The sequence below is a fragment of the Geotrypetes seraphini genome, chromosome 6 (genome assembly GCF_902459505.1).
Source record: "Geotrypetes seraphini chromosome 6, aGeoSer1.1, whole genome shotgun sequence".
Taxonomy (NCBI): Eukaryota; Metazoa; Chordata; class Amphibia; order Gymnophiona; family Dermophiidae; genus Geotrypetes; species Geotrypetes seraphini.
Genome location: NC_047089.1, coordinates 168,778,354 through 168,796,240, shown reverse-complemented (window position 1 = coordinate 168,796,240; position 17,887 = coordinate 168,778,354). Strand labels below are relative to the sequence as shown.

At 41.7% G+C, this 17,887-nt stretch overlaps 1 protein-coding gene across 4 annotated transcripts; it reads left to right on the top strand.

Moving 5' to 3' along the window:
• The first annotated feature begins 7,757 nt into the window (after positions 1–7,757).
• On the top strand, positions 7,758–17,664 carry TCEANC (transcription elongation factor A N-terminal and central domain containing). Of its 4 annotated transcripts, none has more exons than XM_033947640.1 (2): positions 7,758–8,203; positions 15,654–17,664. In XM_033947640.1, exon 2 carries the CDS (start codon positions 15,663–15,665, stop codon positions 16,743–16,745), a length of 1,083 nt encoding a protein of 360 aa, XP_033803531.1. In that variant the 5' UTR covers positions 7,758–8,203; positions 15,654–15,662; the 3' UTR covers positions 16,746–17,664. The 4 variants fall into 4 exon arrangements, with proteins under 4 accessions (XP_033803531.1, XP_033803532.1, XP_033803533.1 ...); XM_033947641.1 differs by lacking the exon at positions 7,758–8,203 and adding an exon at positions 8,249–8,268; XM_033947642.1 differs by lacking the exon at positions 7,758–8,203 and adding an exon at positions 8,383–8,402.
• The last annotated feature ends 223 nt before the right edge of the window (positions 17,665–17,887 follow it).

Here is a 17,887-nt window from a genome sequence, read left to right as displayed (position 1 = left end):
AAGGGGTTAAAAAGAGGGTGAAATCTGAGTGAAAAGAGGCAGAAAAGAAAAAAAATAAGGAAAAAGCTAAAATGGAAAAGATCAATAGGAGGAAATGTTCAGTTGTGGATTAGGAACTGGTTATCAGACAGAAATTATAGGATAGGGTTAAATGGCTATTTTTCTCATTGAAGGAGGGTAAATAGTGAAGTAATGCAGGGATCTGTACTGGGACCGATGCTATTTAACTTATTTATAAATGATCTGGAAATTGGAATGATGAGTGAGGTGATTAAATTTGCAGATGACACTAAAGTGTTCAAAGATGTTAAAATGCATGCAGATTGTGAAAAATTGCAGGCAGACCTTAGAAAATTGGAAGACTGGGCATCAAGATGGCAGATGAAATTTAATGTGGACAAATGTTTATGTTTATTGAGAGCTTTATACCACTACCAATGACTGGGGAGTCAATTCAAAGTGGTTTACATGAGCTTCTGTAGAGATGTTACCATACAGAGTTACAAAGAGCTTCTGTGATATATGGGCTCTATACTGAAATACATGGAGCTCTGTGGTGCTATTACAATACAGAGTAATGCACATTGGAAAGAATAACCCAAATCATAGTTACCAGATGCTAGGATCCACTTTGGGAGTCAGTGCCCAAGAAAAAGATCTGGGTGTCATTGTAGACAATATGTTGAAACCTTCTGCCCAATCTGCGGCAGCAACCAAAAAAAGCAAACAAGATGATAGGAATTATTAGAAAAGGGATGGTAAACAAGACTAAGAATGTTTTGATGTTTTTGTATCGCTCCATGGAGTAAACTCACCTTGAGTATTGCGCTCAATTCTGGTCACCTTATCTCAAAAAAAGATATAGCGGAACTAGAAAAGGTTCAAAGAAGAGCAACCAAGATGATAAAGGGGATGGAACTCCTCTTGTATAGAGGAAAGGCTAAAGAGGTTAGGGCTCTTCAGCTTGGACAAGAGATGGCTGAGGGGGAGATATGATTGACTTCTACAAAATCCTGAGTAGTGTAGAATGGGTACAAGTGGGTCAATTTTTAACTACATCAAAAATGACAAAGACTAGGGGACACTCAATGAAGTTATAGGGAAATACTTTTAAAACCAATAGGAGGAAGTATTTTTTCTCTCAGAGAATAGTTAAGCTCTGGAATGCATTGCCAAAGGATGTGGTAAGAGTGGTTAATGTAGCTGGTTTAAAAAAGGTTTGGATAAGTTCCTGATGAAAAGTCCATAGTCTGCTATTGAGACAGACATGGGGGCAACCAGTGCTTGCCTTCGATCAGTAGTGTGGAAATCTGCTACTATTTGGGTTTTTGCCAGGCACTGTGACCTGGATTGGTCACCATGAAGACTGGATACTGGGCTTGATAGACCACTGGTCTGACCTAGTAAGGCTATTCTTATGTTCTTATGTTAATACATAAGAGGCAAGTATAGTAAGGGAATAGGATATGAAGAGAAAAGACAAACGAACAGCAGCCACTTGAAGGAGAATTAGTAGAAGACAAACAAGAAAGTATGAGAGAAACCGGAACCAACACGATAGAAAAATAAAATGTCCAGACAACAAAGGTAGAAAAGCCATTCTATCTTGAATTATTTAACTGAAATATGTGGCTTGGGAAATGTGCAAGGTGGAAATCATTTTATTGTGTTCAGTAGAAAAGGACATACATTTCTGTTTTTATTTCTCTACTGTTGGCAGTATACGCTGAAGTTCCCTACCTATTTTTATTTCTAATTTGTGATTCCTTGTTCTGTATTTAGTGAGAATCTGTCAGTGTGATTATAGTGGCAGACAGGAAGATTGGAGGGGAGGCAGGGAGGAGAGGGCTTCTTTATTTTCTGCCCTGGCATGTCTAACACCAGCCCTGACCCTTGCTGCTGGGGATCCTGATAAAAGTTAACTTCCACGATTGATAGTGCACACCAGATTAAAATGGTAAGCAAGCCATTAGTCAATCTGCAGAAACACAGAAATGTGTGTGCTATCTACTGGCTGAGCATAACACAAGAAATTTACTGTTGGTCTGAGATGCCATAGAAGGGTAAGAGGGCCTCACTCCAACATTGCTTTCTGCATTGTTCCAACATCCTTGCTGTTTGGTGGCACACCTTGTCTCGATACATATTTTAAAAAATCCCTGGGGTCTAGCACCACCCCCTGACCCATCTCAACCTTCTCACCTAGGGGGGTATCCTTCAAGAGGCAAGAACAATGCCCACTCGTTCGTGCCTCTGTGCTGCCATCTTAGAAAATAGTGGCACATGACCCAACCAGTGCATCCTGGGGTGCACCAAGTGGGGTCAGTCTGACAAATAAGGTATTCTTTCCTTTGTTTAGTCTCCATTACTCTGTATAAGTCTCTGGTGAGACCTCGAGTACTGCATACAGTTCTAGAAACTGCACCTTTAAAAAGATATACAGGATGGAGTTGGTCCAGAAGGCAAATACTATAATGGTCAGTAATCTTCTTAAAGTGTATAAATAGAGATTAGGTTCTTACCTTGCTAATATCTTTTTCTGTAGATAGGTGTGTCATTCTGGACAAGCAGGTTATCTCTCATGGCCGCAAGCTATCTGAAGAAGGAATACACTCTGGATTTTTTACCTGTATACCTCCTACTTCACCGAGAGCTCTACTGCCACCTACTGTTAGTACCCAAGCATGCAAGAGCTCTTCTAAAATAAGTTGAAGTAGGGAGATGGGAAACTATCCCAATTACTAAGTCTATTCTGCTCAAACCAAATAACACAATAACTATGAACAATTAATAAAAAACACAAACATGCCAGCAGAAACACTAAAGGAGCTCAAATAAGACTTCAAAATACGCCATTACTAAATCACAGTGCATAGCCTCAAAGGGCCAACTGGCCACCAAGGATCAGACTTGGAGATGAACATTCTTAATGAGACAGTAGGCCTGCGCTGGAATGAAATGGAAAGGCAGGGGTTCAGAATGACACACCTATCTACTGGAAAAATTTTAGCAAAGTAAGAACCTAATCTCTTTTTCCAGTGCAATAGGTGTGTCATTCTGGACAAGTGGGACGTACAAAAGCAGTCCTAGAAATCTAGGGTGGGATGACTGCACTGGCATGTAGCACTGAGGTCTCAAAGGCATAGACCTCCCTTGCTGCCATACCCAGTCTGTAAAACTCACTGCTCTGCTGGCATCAGGTCTTCCTCTCTGCCGGGTTCTGACCTGTCATAAACAAAAAGTAGGCAGGACCCAGCAGAGATGAAGGCCTGATGCCAGCAATAGCAGTGAGTTCCGAACACTAAACTGCCGACATAGGGGTGGTGACAAAAAGAAAGAATGAGAGAGAAAGGGTGGGGGAAGGGATTAGGGGAAGTTATCAAACCTCAGAGGAGGGCATGGATGGAGGGTGCTGATCTTGGGGATAGGGGGGTAAGAAAAAGATGCCTTACCACAGAGCAGGCAGAGAAGTAGATGGCCTTGAGAGAAATTAGATAAGGCAGTGGGAAAGAGTGAGAAAGGCTGAAATCAAGGAGGTAGAGAACGAGAGAAACATTGGGACAGGGGAGGTGGAGGAGGAGAGGGGAGAGAGAGATGAGTACTAGAACAAGGCTATGTCCTCACTTCTAGACAAACTTGCCCCAGTACAGACCTGAATTATCCCACCAAGGAAACAAAAAAAACCCATGGTATAACGGTGACTTAGCCTTAATCAAAAAATAACTATGATCAATAGATCATTCTATTTCCCTGGAAGGAAGGAAGGAATTTCTCTATCAGCTCTAATTCAAATTGACATTTGAAGGGGAGGTAGAGGGTATTTATGCTTCTTATTTTATATTATTTGTTGTTATATTATACATAATGTGATACTCTTATGTTGTCTTTGATATTGTATGCATCAATAAAAATTGTTTGAATCTAAACTGTGCATTGCTTAGAAATATTATAAGTCATATTATCAAATTTTAAATAAACCTGAAACCTGAAGAATGGGAATGATGCTAAATCAAAAAATTGAGAGAAAAAAAGAGAGAGATGCTTGTCCTGGGATGAGGGTGTAGGGGGAGAAAGGGAATAGAGGGGGGAAGCTGAACAGGAGAGGCAGGGCCACAAGGAGAAGGATAGGGACACAGTGGACAGGTGCTGAACCTAGGGAGATTAGGGATGCGCACACAGAGGGTAGATGCCAGGTACTTGTGACTTGGATTGGCCTCCGTGAAGACGGGATACTGGGCTAGATGGACCACTGGCCAGACCCAGTAGGGCTATTCTTATGTTCTTAAGACAGATAGGGACAAAGAGGGAATGATGGTTGATATAGAGGGAGAAGAAATATCAAATGGACCAGAGACCCTGGCAAGAGCAGAAGGTGAGACTCAGGGGAGAAGGACAAGAGTAGAAAATGGAAATTGGTGATTGAGTTGGGGTGATGCCAGATCATGGAGGGGGAGGGATAGATGCCAGGGCATGGGAGGAGGAAAGGGTAGGAGACAGAGATGCCATACCATGGGGAAAGGAGGGAGAGAAGGAAAGAATGGAGATGCCAGAGCATGGAGGAGGAAGAGGGAGAGATGGAAGGGAAGAAGAGAAAGGTGCTAGGGCATGGGGGAGGGAAGGGGGAGATAGCAGACTATGGGGTGGGAAGGAAGGAAGAAAAGGAGAAGAGAGATACCAGAGCATGGGGTAGGGGTTGAGACAGAGAGAAAAATGGAGGGGGTGAAGCTGAAATGGATCATGTACAAAGGAGAGAAGGGACGCAGGACAGAGAGAAGATGCCATAAGAAAGGAGGAGAGAGGGCAGACAGTGAATGAAAGAGGCATAGAGAGAGGGGAAGACAGTGGATGGAAGGGGCAGAGAGAGGGAAGACAGTGAATGGAAGAGGCACAGAGAGAGGGGAAGACAGCAGATGGAAGGGGCAGAGAGAAAGAGCGGATGCTGCATGGAAGGAAGAGAGGACAGTCACTGAATGGAAAGAAAAGAATGAAGAGAAGGTGATTAAAGCAGAAACGACAAAATGTAGAAAAATATTTTTAATTGCTTTATTGTAACTGTATTGATAAATGGTTATAAATAGAAAATGGAAATAAGGTAATCTTTTCATTGGACAAATTTTAATACATTTTTTACTAATTTTCAGAGACCAAATCCCCTTTCCTCAGGTTAGGACAATAATAGCAGTATACTGCACTAATCTGAAGTAGGAGGTTTTGGCCTCTGAAAGCTAATTCAAAAATGGATTAGTCCAATAAAATGGTATTTTCTTATTTTCCATTTTTTGTTTTCTTTCTTTTTGTTAATTTGTAAAGTGATGATTGTTATTTGTCAGTTTTTTTCAAATTTACATCTGCTATCTTTATATTTTGCACAGTATTAGGGGACATGTGTCACTGGATGGAAGTGAAGAGAGACCAAAGGCAGGGGCAACACACAGAATGTGTAAGGGGAGGGGAGAGAAAGGGGGTGCTATGGCTGGGAAAGAAAGAGTGGATACACATTGGATGGAAGTGGGAATAGAGAGGACATGCTGGATGGAAGGGGTAGAAGACAGAGTTAGGGCTCATTTTATTAAGGTGCGCTAGCGTTTTTAGCGCACACAGCATTTTAGCGTGCACTAAACCTGTGCTACACTTCTAGAACTAACACCAGCTCAATGCTCATTGCTGGTGTTAAGGTCTAGCGTGCACGACAATTTAGTGCGCGCTATTCGCACCTACTGCACCTTTGTAAAAGGAGCCCTTAGTGAAAGACGGGGCATGAGAGATGTAGTGTGAGAAAAGAGATAGAAAGCTGTAGGTAGACAGTAAAAAGAGAGAAATTGAAAACTATAGAGTAGGCATGAATGAAGAGAGGGAGAAAATAAATTGAAGAATGCAGAGAGGGAAAAAAAACAATGTTAGAGATGGATGTAGAGGAGGAGATGAAAACAGGAGAGAGAAAAATATCAAATGAACATAAAACCCAGAGACTGGGACCAACATGATTTGAAAAATTAAACAGCTAGACAAAGGTAGAAAAAGGAATTGCATTTTAAATTTTGAATAAAGTACAAAACTCTCATGTGAAATTCTGATATATCATAGAAAAGGGGGGACTACATGGAGGGCAAGGCACAAAGGGTATAATTATAGCTTGCTACAGCCCTGACTGTACACACCTGGCAACCACCTAGGCCAAGGGCGAGGCCAGGGGTGGGACTGTGTCTTCTTTTTTGTCATCACAAATGTAGTAACCCTATTATTTTTTACTAACTCCCTCTTTTACAAAACCGTAGTGCATTTTTTAGCATTGGCCATGGCGGTAACAGCTCCAACGCTCATAAAATTCCTATGAGCATGAGCGTCAGAGCTGTTACTGCCGCGGCTGGTGCTAAAAACCATGGTAAATGAACAGTTTAGTAAAAAGGGGGGGGGGGGGGGCTATTTTTTTCCAGAACCACCATTTAAATTAAAAAAACATTCACTTTTACTTCTATACTTTTAAGTACATTAAAACGAAAACCATACTATACTTATTTAATATAAAATGCCGAGTAAAATTGAAGTCCTTTTGTAACTCGTTCTGGGCTCCTTTGGAAGGACGGGCTAAATAAATAAATAAATATTTCTACCATATAAATAGAATTATAATAAATCTAGTGCATTCTGTTATCCTTTAGTTATAACAAAAAATGAATGTGTAGCTACTCTCCCTATTTCTTCAGAGACTCCATGTGGTTTTGGATGATGCCAGCCATCTACGGTATACTGCTGGTAATTGTGCCTCAGTTCTCTTGGGATTGGGTGAGAGCAGTTGGTATGTGTGTGTATATGCCTTTGGACTCCTTTTACAAAGCCACGCTAGTGGGGTTAACACGCGCGACTTTTCATCACGCGCTAACCCCCGTGCTGGCCAAAAACTACTGCCTGCTCAAGAGGAGGCGGTAGTGGTTAGCGCGTCCGGCGGTTTAGCACGTGTTAAACCGCTAGCACGCCTTTGTAAAAGGAGCCCTTTGAGTTGACCACTCTCCCATGGCTGAATCCTCCCTGTGATGTTTCAAAGTAGAGTATTGAAGTGGTTTGCCATTACCTTCTCCTGTGCAATGTATGGCTCCACTATGTTCCTGCTGCCCAACATGGGGGCCAGCAGCCTACAGCACCTGGTATTCCCCAGTGGTCCCCCATCCAGGTACAAGACAGACCTGATGTTGCTTAGCCTTTGATAGCAAGAGCGGGCTTACCCAGGCCTTAGGCTCTAACTCAGTGTCTTGCAAACTTTCTCGAGCCGCAGCACACTAAACTTAGTAGTCGCAACTTGAAGCATCTGGAAGTGCCAGGACGTTGCCGTGATGACATCATGTGCATGCATGACATCATCACGTCGACGTCTGTGCATGCAAGAAGGCCCTCAAGATGGGCCTGAGACGCCAGTGGGGAGTGCCAGCAGGGAAGAGGGCTGGAGAGGAGAGGTGCCAGCTGATTGCCTATAGTAGGGTTGACAGATTTTATGTCAGTAAAATCCAGACCCCTCTAGACCCGCCCCCAGGCCTACCCATCCTCTCCCCATTACCTTCCCCCCCCCCCCCAACTGCCTGTTAATCAGGCAGTAAGGCAACTACGCATGCCCCCAACTGATGCAATTTAATGTTCTTAACCCAGACAAAGTGCCGGGTTTTGAAAAGCCTTCCGGACACCCGGACATGTCCAAGGAAATCTGGGTGTCTGGTAACCCTACCTACAGGACTGCCTCTCGTCTTGTAGGCAATCAACCGGCACCAGCGCCTTTCCTCTTTCCCATTGTGCTGCTGAAAGTTTGCAATACAGTGCTCAAACTGATAAAAGAACCAAAATATTTCGAAAATAATCAACCAGAGGTGGATCCGCAGTGACGTCATACTAAACGAGCATGCGCAGCAACGGCGATAGATAATTGAGGAATTTCAACTTCAACATAGTTGGTTGAGCGTTTCCTTGCCAAACTGGGCCACTTAGGAAGACCAGTTGCAGGTTTTTCAGTTACATTCTTGCAGCTTGTGCGTGGTCAAAAACACATTCTGGTGCCCCGGACGTTCTCATAGTGTGTTCCAAGCCTCGTTCTCGTACTCCAATAACCCTTTGTCAGTGGATTCAAGCCTCGTTTTGGTGTTCCAATAGCCTCTCTCAGTGGGTTCTAAGCCTCGGTCAGGTGTCGCTGTCTGTTTTATCTGCGTTTCAGAGTTTATTGGTGAGTGATTTCTCGTGTCAGCGGGGTGACTACTTCTGGCTACTTGTTAGGAGGAACGCACAGATGTAATTGATTTTAGATATTAAAAATAAACACAGAACGTTATACACTACAAAAGTGGGAAAACCTAAAGATGGCTGGCGCTATAACAATGGTGCTAAACAGTGATACTCGGCAGAAAAATTGAGAGTATTTCAAGGTAGAGGCGCTTGGAGTTGAGGATAGAAAGAAACTTAAATAATATAATTAAGAAAAACCCCTTTCTACCTTTGTTGTCAGAGTGTTGCTTTGGTCCTGGTGTTTCTCTTCTGTTTTTTTGGGTGTGTGGGTTTTGGGTTGTTTTTTTTCGTTAACTCTCTCCAAGGTCTCCTATTCTTTCCTCTTTTTTGCTTCCTAAACCTCTCTGTGGTCTGGCATATCTCTCTTCCCACATCCAGCATCTGCCTTCTTTCTTTCCCCTCCTTTTGCTCCAGCTTTCTCTTTTTACCCCCCCCCCCCTCAGTTCCGCCACCCATCTCCAGTTTCTCTCCCCTCTTCCCTTTCTCCTTTGCTCCAGATCTCTTGCACTCTTCAATTCTCTACTTCCCCTGTACAAATCCGGCATCTGTCTCCTCCCCAGCAGGTGGTAGCTGGGTTTCTGTCTGCCACATCCCGCCCACAAGAGTTGCATCAGAGAGGCTGGATGTGCAGAGGAAAGGTATTTTGCTGGTCTCGCTCAAAGATGGTCACATCCCTGGTGTTAAGGCTTTGTTTGCTGGCCTAGAAAGAAAGAGAGACCTAAAAGTATGGGCTGTTCTCTGTAATTTTTTTAATAGCTGGGAAATGGATATTCAACTCTGCCTTGCTATCGGGAGTATGTGCCCAGTACCTGTCTGGAGTTCTGCAGCTTCATGTACTGCATCTTTCCATTAGGCTAGTTTAGGAGTTGCCTAGGGCAACAGCTTCTTGGGGGAGGGGAGGCAGTGGTAGATTCAGGTAGTATACAAACTCAGTGAACCATCAACATGCACTTTTAACTGCAGGAAGAGTGATTTGTTTTCAAATAACCCATTTACTTTCTCTGGCTGGCTCCCTCCTCCCTGCCATACTTCTCTTCTCAAAGCCACAACCACGGGTCCTGCACTTGGCCCGCAACAGGCGTTCTGAAACAGGAGATTGCCTGTAATGGAATTCAAACTGCACTTATCAATAAACATACAAATTATTTTCTAGTCCAAGCTTTAAGACGCCAAATCACAGAATAAAATATTTACTTACCCAGAAAGACATCCTAATAAACCATAGAGCTCAACATCTGAAAAAGTTTGACGGTGCAAAAGTCATTAGAAATGGATCCCTCCCTCATGCCCATAATGAAGGAGTTTGCTTAGTATTAGGGATGGTTAAGCAGTACTGAACCCAGAGAGCTGGTATAACCTATGCCTTAATTGGTTCAACCACAAACCTAGAAGCCCAATGCTGATTAAACAAATAAACACCTCAGCTATTGGGACTAGAATGGGTCCCTCCCCTCTTTTTAAGCTGCATTGGGGGTTTTTATCACAAGCTGCAGCAGTAAAAGCTCTGACGCTCGTAGGAATTCTATGAGCGTCGGAGATTTACCTCTGTGGCCAGCAAAAAAAAATCCCTAATGCGGCTTCATAAAAGGGAGGGTATTTGTTATACTGCCATTTACTGCACATATCAGTTTGCACAGACATCAAATAGAATTATATAAACAAAAATATTTTAAAACCAAATACTAATTTTTTTTTTACAACTGACATGATAGTCAAAACACCATAAAGGTGGAAATGTATAGTACAATAAATTGTGATCATCTCGGGGGTAGGGGTGTGTGTGGAGAAGGTGGCTAGTCTCCAGAAATAAAAAGTTATATTTTAATAAATTTTGTTAGCGCAATTTGTAATACAACAGTCCAAATATCTGAAAGAAGAAAAAAAGTTACAGAAGTTCAAGCATGTAACTTTTGCAAGCTGTGTATGGACCAATGACATGAAAAAAATTGCCATTTTCAGCATTTTTGATCTGCTACTTTTCCCAGATTACATTAATTATGACACGGTATTCATAGGGTTTACTGGTCAGGGGAAACCCATCAATGCTTAGAGTATGAATTGTGCAGATTAAAATTTCTTAAAAAGGGACTTAGACCAGATATTATAGGTAGAGGCTTCTAGAATGATGGGACCATGCAACAAAATGGCGTATTGTTAACTGCTGTGATTAGACCTGAGCCGGAAGGTGGTATATCAAGTGAAGTGAATAAATTAAAAAAGAAATTGTATAGTATTTAGCTACAAATGGATTACCAGCATTCCTGAGGAGTGACATGATCACAATGCCTAATATTGTGGATCAATTTGATAGATATATTTTCTATGATATGCAGATAAATAGAATGGAAGGCCTATTAACAAGGTGTTAGCAGTAATCTAAATGATTTAAAACTAGGGCACATGCTATAGTTTTTAAGGTGTGGTGATGTGGCTTTAATGCTCTAATCTTTCTAAGAATTCTAAAAGATTGATTCTAAGAATTCTAAAATAATTTCTAAGAATTTTAAAAAATTGATAAGGTGTGAAAGATAAGGAAGTGTCAAAATTGATTCCCAGTTGTGGGTTTATAATCCATGCTGCTCTTTGTGACCCTGGGCAATTCACTCAATCCTCCATTGCCTCAGGTATGTTATGTGAGCTCACTGGGACAGATAGGGAAAATGCTTGAGTACCTGATTGTAAACCGCTTGGATAAATTTTATATGCGGTATATAAATACCTAAAATAAATACATACGTACTAGGTCAAGGTACTTAAGTAAAGGTAAATGCATATTTTGATACTTAAGTAAAAAGTATAATGAAATTAAAAATTTACTCAAGAAAAAGTAAAAAAGTTACATTACATTACTAAACTAAACTAAATCTTAGGTTTGTATACCTTAGGGGACTTCTATTCCGCCTATACCTTGCAGTTCAAGGTGGATTACAAAAGAGCTAACTGGACATTTCCAGTGAAGTTACAACAGTTTTGGGGTTTTGGTTTTTTTTTTGGTTACAAGGAAGGAGAGGTACCTGGATTAATTCCGGAAGAACTTGCAAATTGGATATTAAATTGACTGTACATTACTGTGTGATATAACAAATAGATTACAGTTAGAGTACAAATAAAATTACGTTACATTTCAGGGATCTGAATACTTGGTTGATGTTTTGGGGAGGAAGAGATTATTTAAGTGGAGGTTTTGGGGGAGAATTTATCTAGGAGGAGTAAAAAGTACTGCAACTACGATGTCTGTTCATCAAGAATTGTTATCAGCTTCAGCTTAATCTCCACTTTAAAGTAACCCAACTCATCTAACCAGTTCAAATACAGGCAACTCCACTATATTCATTAAACAGCAAAATTAAGGTGAAATGATCCACTGTTTGCAATAGCAAAATCCTGTTCCCAGTTTGCTGTTTCATTTGATTTATCGAGGAATTGTCATTTACATGTTCCTTCCACTTTTACTTTTAACTGCAACCATCAAATGTAACTAGGTAAAACTAGCAAAATTATTACTTCATTTAAAAGAATCAAAACTGTAGTACAGTAATTAGTTACATTTACTTAGGGGTCCTTTTATTAACCGATTTAGTACGTGCTAAATGCTAAGGCGCCCATAGAATATAATGGATGCTTTAGCATTTAGCGTGCGCTAAATTGGTTAGCGTGCCTTAATAAAAGGACCCCTTAGTTACTATACAACATTGAGGTTGAAGGTCACTTTTGCAAAGGGGTGAGTAAATGAGAAGAGTTAAACAAGTATCTCTCTTAGGAGGCAATTTCTCCAAGTGGGTTAGTTTTATTTATTATAGAATATAACCAAAAAGATAGGAATAATAAAAATATGTTAAAAAAATTATAGATTTTTCAATCCAACAAATATCCAAACCTTAGAAAAATCTCATTACTTCTAAAGAGCTCTGGAGCACTTGACGTGGAGTGTTGCTGCCACTCTTGTGTTTTGCTCATTTGATTATCATTGCAGCTGCAGTGGTTAATGGGGCATAGGTGTATTGAATAAAAAGGAATCTTCTGCTATTTTGAGCAGATGCATTGTAAAGGTGGATGGCTTTGGTCACTTCTGGTAACTCTGGCCGCATCAGGTTGCTTTTGGACCTTGGCCATGCTGACCACCGGTGGTTTTCAACTCTGAAGTCTTATTAGTCATCCCTTTGGTTAGTTAGGGTGCAAGCCCCCTCTCAGATTAAATGTCCCTTAGCAGTTCATTGTAGGGGTCCTGTAAACCTCCAAATGAGGCTCCCCTTCTCTTCCCCAATTTCCTCCGTTCTTTCAGGGTCAGTTTCCTTTCAAACAATCACTTTCTTTATAGTAAATAGTATGCAGATTAGCTTTCTCCAGTGGGGCCTATTCTTCATCTTTAGACCCAAGATGTCTTTTGATAGGGAATTTCCACAAGCAATGCCCTCTTTTCCTTCCTTATTCCAGATGACAGGATGTACATCCTATCATACGCATAGTAGATTGTTCCAGGGAGCACTCCAGCTTATATCAATGATGTTGCTGGTAGAATTTGATTTTTTCTACCTCCACCTGCTGGTAGGTAAGGATAACGCCCATCAGTGCAGAATAGTGTAGCTGACTAAAGGAAAGAGAATTATCAGGTAGGGCGTATTTTCCCTTTACTAGTCCAAAAATACAAGAACTAGGGGGCACACGGTGAAGCTCCCCTAAGTAGTAAATTTAGAACAAATTGGAGAAAATAATTACGCATTGAGTAAAGAGAGAAATTCTGGAATTTATTTGAGAATGTGGTAAAAGCAGTTAGCTAAGCAGGTTTTAAGAAGTTTTGGATAATTTCCTAAATGAAAAATCCAAAATTAGCTTTTTTCTAGAATAAGCAGCAAAAAATCTGTTTTACTTTTTTGGTATATTTATTACCAGATACTTGTAACCTGGATTGTCCACTGGATACTGGGCTTGATGGACCTTTGATCTGTCCTAATATGGCTATTCTTATGTTTTAAAATTATCTGCCAAAATGTTGAGTGTTGCATTTGTACCATGAGGGAGATGATAGTTGTTACTGCAGACATGGCCCTTGCTCGAACAGTGTTTAGTCTCCTAGGAGACATCCGTTCCTGCCCTAGACAAGGAAGGGGTATGAGGATTGTAGAAACAGGTGTTCTGGGGCGATAGGAAAGGAAGGAAGAGAAAAAAAATCATTGTTCTTCTTAAACTGCCATTTAGTCTGGGAGTTCTGGCAAGCTTGCGTTGGCAGATAGTAAATGCAGGATTTTATAGCCAATTTATTAAGAGACTTTCCATTAACTTAATCAGATATAGCATATCAAGACTTAGACGCATAATTTCAAATTATTACAGTTTTGCTTTTTTTTTTGGGGGGGGGGAGTATTCTTACAACTGGGAGGCACCAGGGAGGAGCCTAAGACTCTGATTGGCTCGCTGCTGCTTCAGTAAGTGGGGGGGGGGGGGGTCCAGAAAGTCAGACCCACGTGGAGGGAGGACAGATGGCGTACATGAGGTGGACCAGAAGTGTTGGGGGAAGGAGGGTCCAGCAGGGTGCAGGGGAGAGGAGATGGTTGAATGCTTGATCCATAAGTGGGAGGGAGAAAAAGTGACCCAGAAAGAAGGGGAGTGCAGATGCTGGATTTACAAGTGGGGTAGGGGGTTGATAGTGAGGTGGGAAGCAAAACTATTTATACAGTAACTCTCAAGCAACCAGAAACTAGAGCATCCACCAATCCCCATGGGTGCCGGATAACTGAGAGTTCACTGTACTAATGTAAGGACAAGTCTTAAGTGATTTGGACAGCTGGGCTGTAGAACGGGAATGAGGTCACATCGCATATTTTAGTTGATAATGGCGCTTCTCTACTGCTGACTTTGAAATAAAATGCATTATCTGAACATGCCTATACCAATAAACTAGCAATTCTAGTTATTATAGCACCCTCTGCTGGCATAACATTTGCATTTTAAAACGTTTGAGATACAGTACCTTAATATAAATGCATGGTCATATTCTGAACATACAGAATACATATAAGTTAGGTTTGAATAAATTTGCCACTGCTGCTTACAAATTTCAATCAGTAAGGCCACACCCTGGCTAGTCCCCATTCATATTATCAAGTATTATAGTGTCTATGTATTTTATAGGATACTAGTGTTTAAGCCCGTTAAATTAACGGGTGCTAGAATATATGCCTGTCTGTTTTTCTTTATTTATGTCTCTCTCCCTGCTCCTGTCTCTTTCTTCCTTTCTTTCTGTCTCTCTCCCTCCTGCTATTTTTCTCTCTCTCTCCCTGGCACCCTTTGTCTGTCTGTCTGTATTTCTTTCTGTCTCTCTCCCCCCCCCCCACTTTCCTTTGCAGAAGCAGCAGCGGTATTTCCCTTCCCCTCCAGGTCCCTGTGAAGTAGTAGCAGCATTTCCCCCCCCCCCACTTTCCTTTGCAGAAGCAGCAGTGATATTTCCCTTCCCCTCCAGATCCCTGTGAAGTAGTAGCAGCATTTTCCCCCACCCCCCATTCCCTTCTCCCCCCACTCCCCCATTCCCTTTTCTCCCCCCTCCCACTTTCCTTTGCAGAAGTAGCAGCGGTATTTCCCTTCCCCTCCAGGTCCCTGCTGAAGCAGTAGCAGCATTTTCCCCCACTCCCCATTCCCTTCTCTTACCGTGAGCTGTCCTGCTCCGTTCGGCCCCTCCCCCTTCCCTTCCCGCGGGCTGACCTGCTGCGGCTGAAGGTTTTTTTTTCAAGGTTCAAAGTACCGGCGGCTCCTCTCACGATCCCCGTGGGGGGCTGATCCTCCTGTAAAGAGCAGCCTGCGATGGTGGCCAGCTTTAGCGAACCTCGCAGGCCGCTCTCCAACTCGATAGTACGTTCCCTCTGATGCGATCCCGTGCGTCAGAGGGAACATGCTACCGAGGTTGGAGAGCGGCCTGCGAGGTTCGCTAAAGCCGGCCACCATCGCAGGCTGCTCTTTACAGGAGGATCAGCAGCAGCAGCAGCGGCGGCGAGTGAGGACTGAGGTGTGTTCCCTGCTGAGGACGTGGGCAGGGAGAGAGCTTGCCTGGCTTCCATGGTGAGTGAGGGCAGGAGGAAGGGAGTGGCCAGAATGTTCCCTGCCGCTGGGTTGGCTGCCACGGATCACACACCACAGCGGCAGGGAACACGAAATCCTAAGTGCGCATGTGCGCTTAGTCTTTTATTATATAGGATGTTTGTTTGATTGCTATTCCCTCTTTTATACTTAAGAAAAAAAATATTACGTCTGTTACTTCTTACTATGTACCAGTTCCCCTGTCAATGTTTCTTGTGCTCCCCCCCAAAAATGTAAGAAACCCTATTAATAATAAATACTGCTTTTTTAAAGTCTCAAACTAGAGATCACTAACTTTTTTTTTCATCTTCTTTTTGCTACAGCCTTCAAAAATGCCTGATAATAGAGAGATAATAGCCAGAGCCTACTACATTGAAAAACTTCTTTCTGAAAACAATTATGAAGGTATTGCATGCCATTTGGCTCATCTTGAATTAGTTGATGTAACTGTGGAGCATCTTCAAGAGACGGATGCTGTCGGTGCTGTGTACAGACTTTTCAGAAAGTGTCCTGACAGAGCTTTGAAAAAGAAAGCAAAATGCTTATTAGTAAAGTGGAAAAAGTTTTATAAGAATCATTGTCTTCAGACAGAACCCAACCAGGATGGTGCTCCTGGTAATGGAGAAAAAGAGACCCTGGAAAATTGCATTGTGATTCCTGAGCCACAAAGACAGTCTTTTCAAGAGCCGAGTACACCAGAAACGGTGGATCTTCTCAGTTCAGTTGATATGCAGTCATCCAGTAGCAATATGAGAGAGACAGTATGCAGCATATCTGTGTATGAGGTCAATTCTGAGAGACCTTTGGAAGAACATTGTGCAGAAAGTCAGTCTGAACCTGGAAGTAATGAATCGAAAGAACAAGTGCAAATTCAGAAACAAGCTCTAAGGGTTAAATGCATGGAACTGATTTGCCAAGCCTTGACTGATCCTGATGCTGGATCTGAGAACATCCTTGACTTAGCTAAGTTAATAGAGGAGGAAATATTTGCTGTGCACAGTGGCAATGACAAAAAGTACAAAAACTGTATCAGAAGTAAAGTTTCAAATCTAAAGAATCCCAAAAATTCCCACTTACGCCAGCAACTGTTCTCAGGTGATTTAAGTCCAAAGGTGTTTGCTGAGATGACAGTGATGGAAATGGCCAGCGATGAACTAAAGCAGCTCAGGGCTTCCTATACAGAATCGTCTGTTCAGGAACACCAGCTGCCCCGAAACGACAATGGCATGCAAACAAATAAGATAAAGTGTAGACACTGTGAGAAATTTGATTGCACTGTGACCATGATTGCTAGAGGAACTCTCTTCCTTCCTGGCTGGGTGCGGAATGGCAACCCAGATGAAGAAATGATGACTTTTGTCATTTGCAATGCATGTGGAGGGAAATGGTACCACAGCAAATGGGTTTGTTTGTGATCATTTCACAAAGCATTTCTTACATGAACAATAAAAATATTTTTCTGATTGCATATGGTAGAAGCAAGAAACAACTTTTTAAAACTACCATGACATTATGGATTTTAAAATGAATTTGAACCCAATTCAGGCAACTGTAGAACAATATCTGCTACAATATTTTTAAACAACAGTGCTGTTCATTGTAGCATTTAAATCTCTAGGAATTTGTCATTTTAGGCTAAGTATGTTTCTCCTCGTCCCATTTTGCTTCATTCCTTTTTTGTTAAGTCTTAGGTACTGAAGAAAAATGTAGACTAGCTCAATGAAACTACAGTTAAGAAAATACCAGGTGCTAGAAATAATAATGTTGTGGCTGAAAGATAATGGAAATTGATTGGTTGGGGCTAGTTCAAGGGACTATGGCGCCCTGAGCCAACTTTGCAGTGGTGCCCCCCTACCACCACTGCAGTATAGTATCTCCCCCTTCTTGTCTCCCTCTCCTGCTGGATCAGGTGAGGCACTGGTGATAAAGGGCATCAAAATCCCAATCCGGCATCTATCTCTTTAGAAGTTTGAAAATAGATCAGACAGGGATTTTCTTTCTTTCTTTATTCATTCAGTTTTCTATACCATTCTCCCAAGGGGGCTCAGAACAGTTTCCATTAATTTATTCAGGTACTCAAGCATTTTTTCCTGCTGCCCTTTATCACTGGCGCCCTGGGCCAGGGCCGGCCTTGTGACTTGTCTAAATCCTCAACTGCTTGCAGCCCTGTTTTACTGACTGTTAAATTCAGAAAATAAAACTTATTTTTTTTCCTTTCTTGAAGCACTTTTATCTACATATCCCAAACAAAAAAACATAATACAAGATGCAAAATGTGCTCCACAACATTGAAGCAACCTTTTTTTTTAAAATAAAAGAAATTAATTTGCTGTGCATTGCTGATGTTATTATATAACGATATACATACTCTACCTGAGACTGATGATTCCTATTAATGGATCATATTGAGATATCATTTTCTGGATATTAGAAACTGAAAACCTAACTGTACGTATTAGTGACATTGTTATGCATTGTAGAGACTGAGTGAGGTAGTTATCAAAGTGTGGTACAAGCCAATCTTATTTTAATATCTGTTTTTATTAAAGTATAAGTC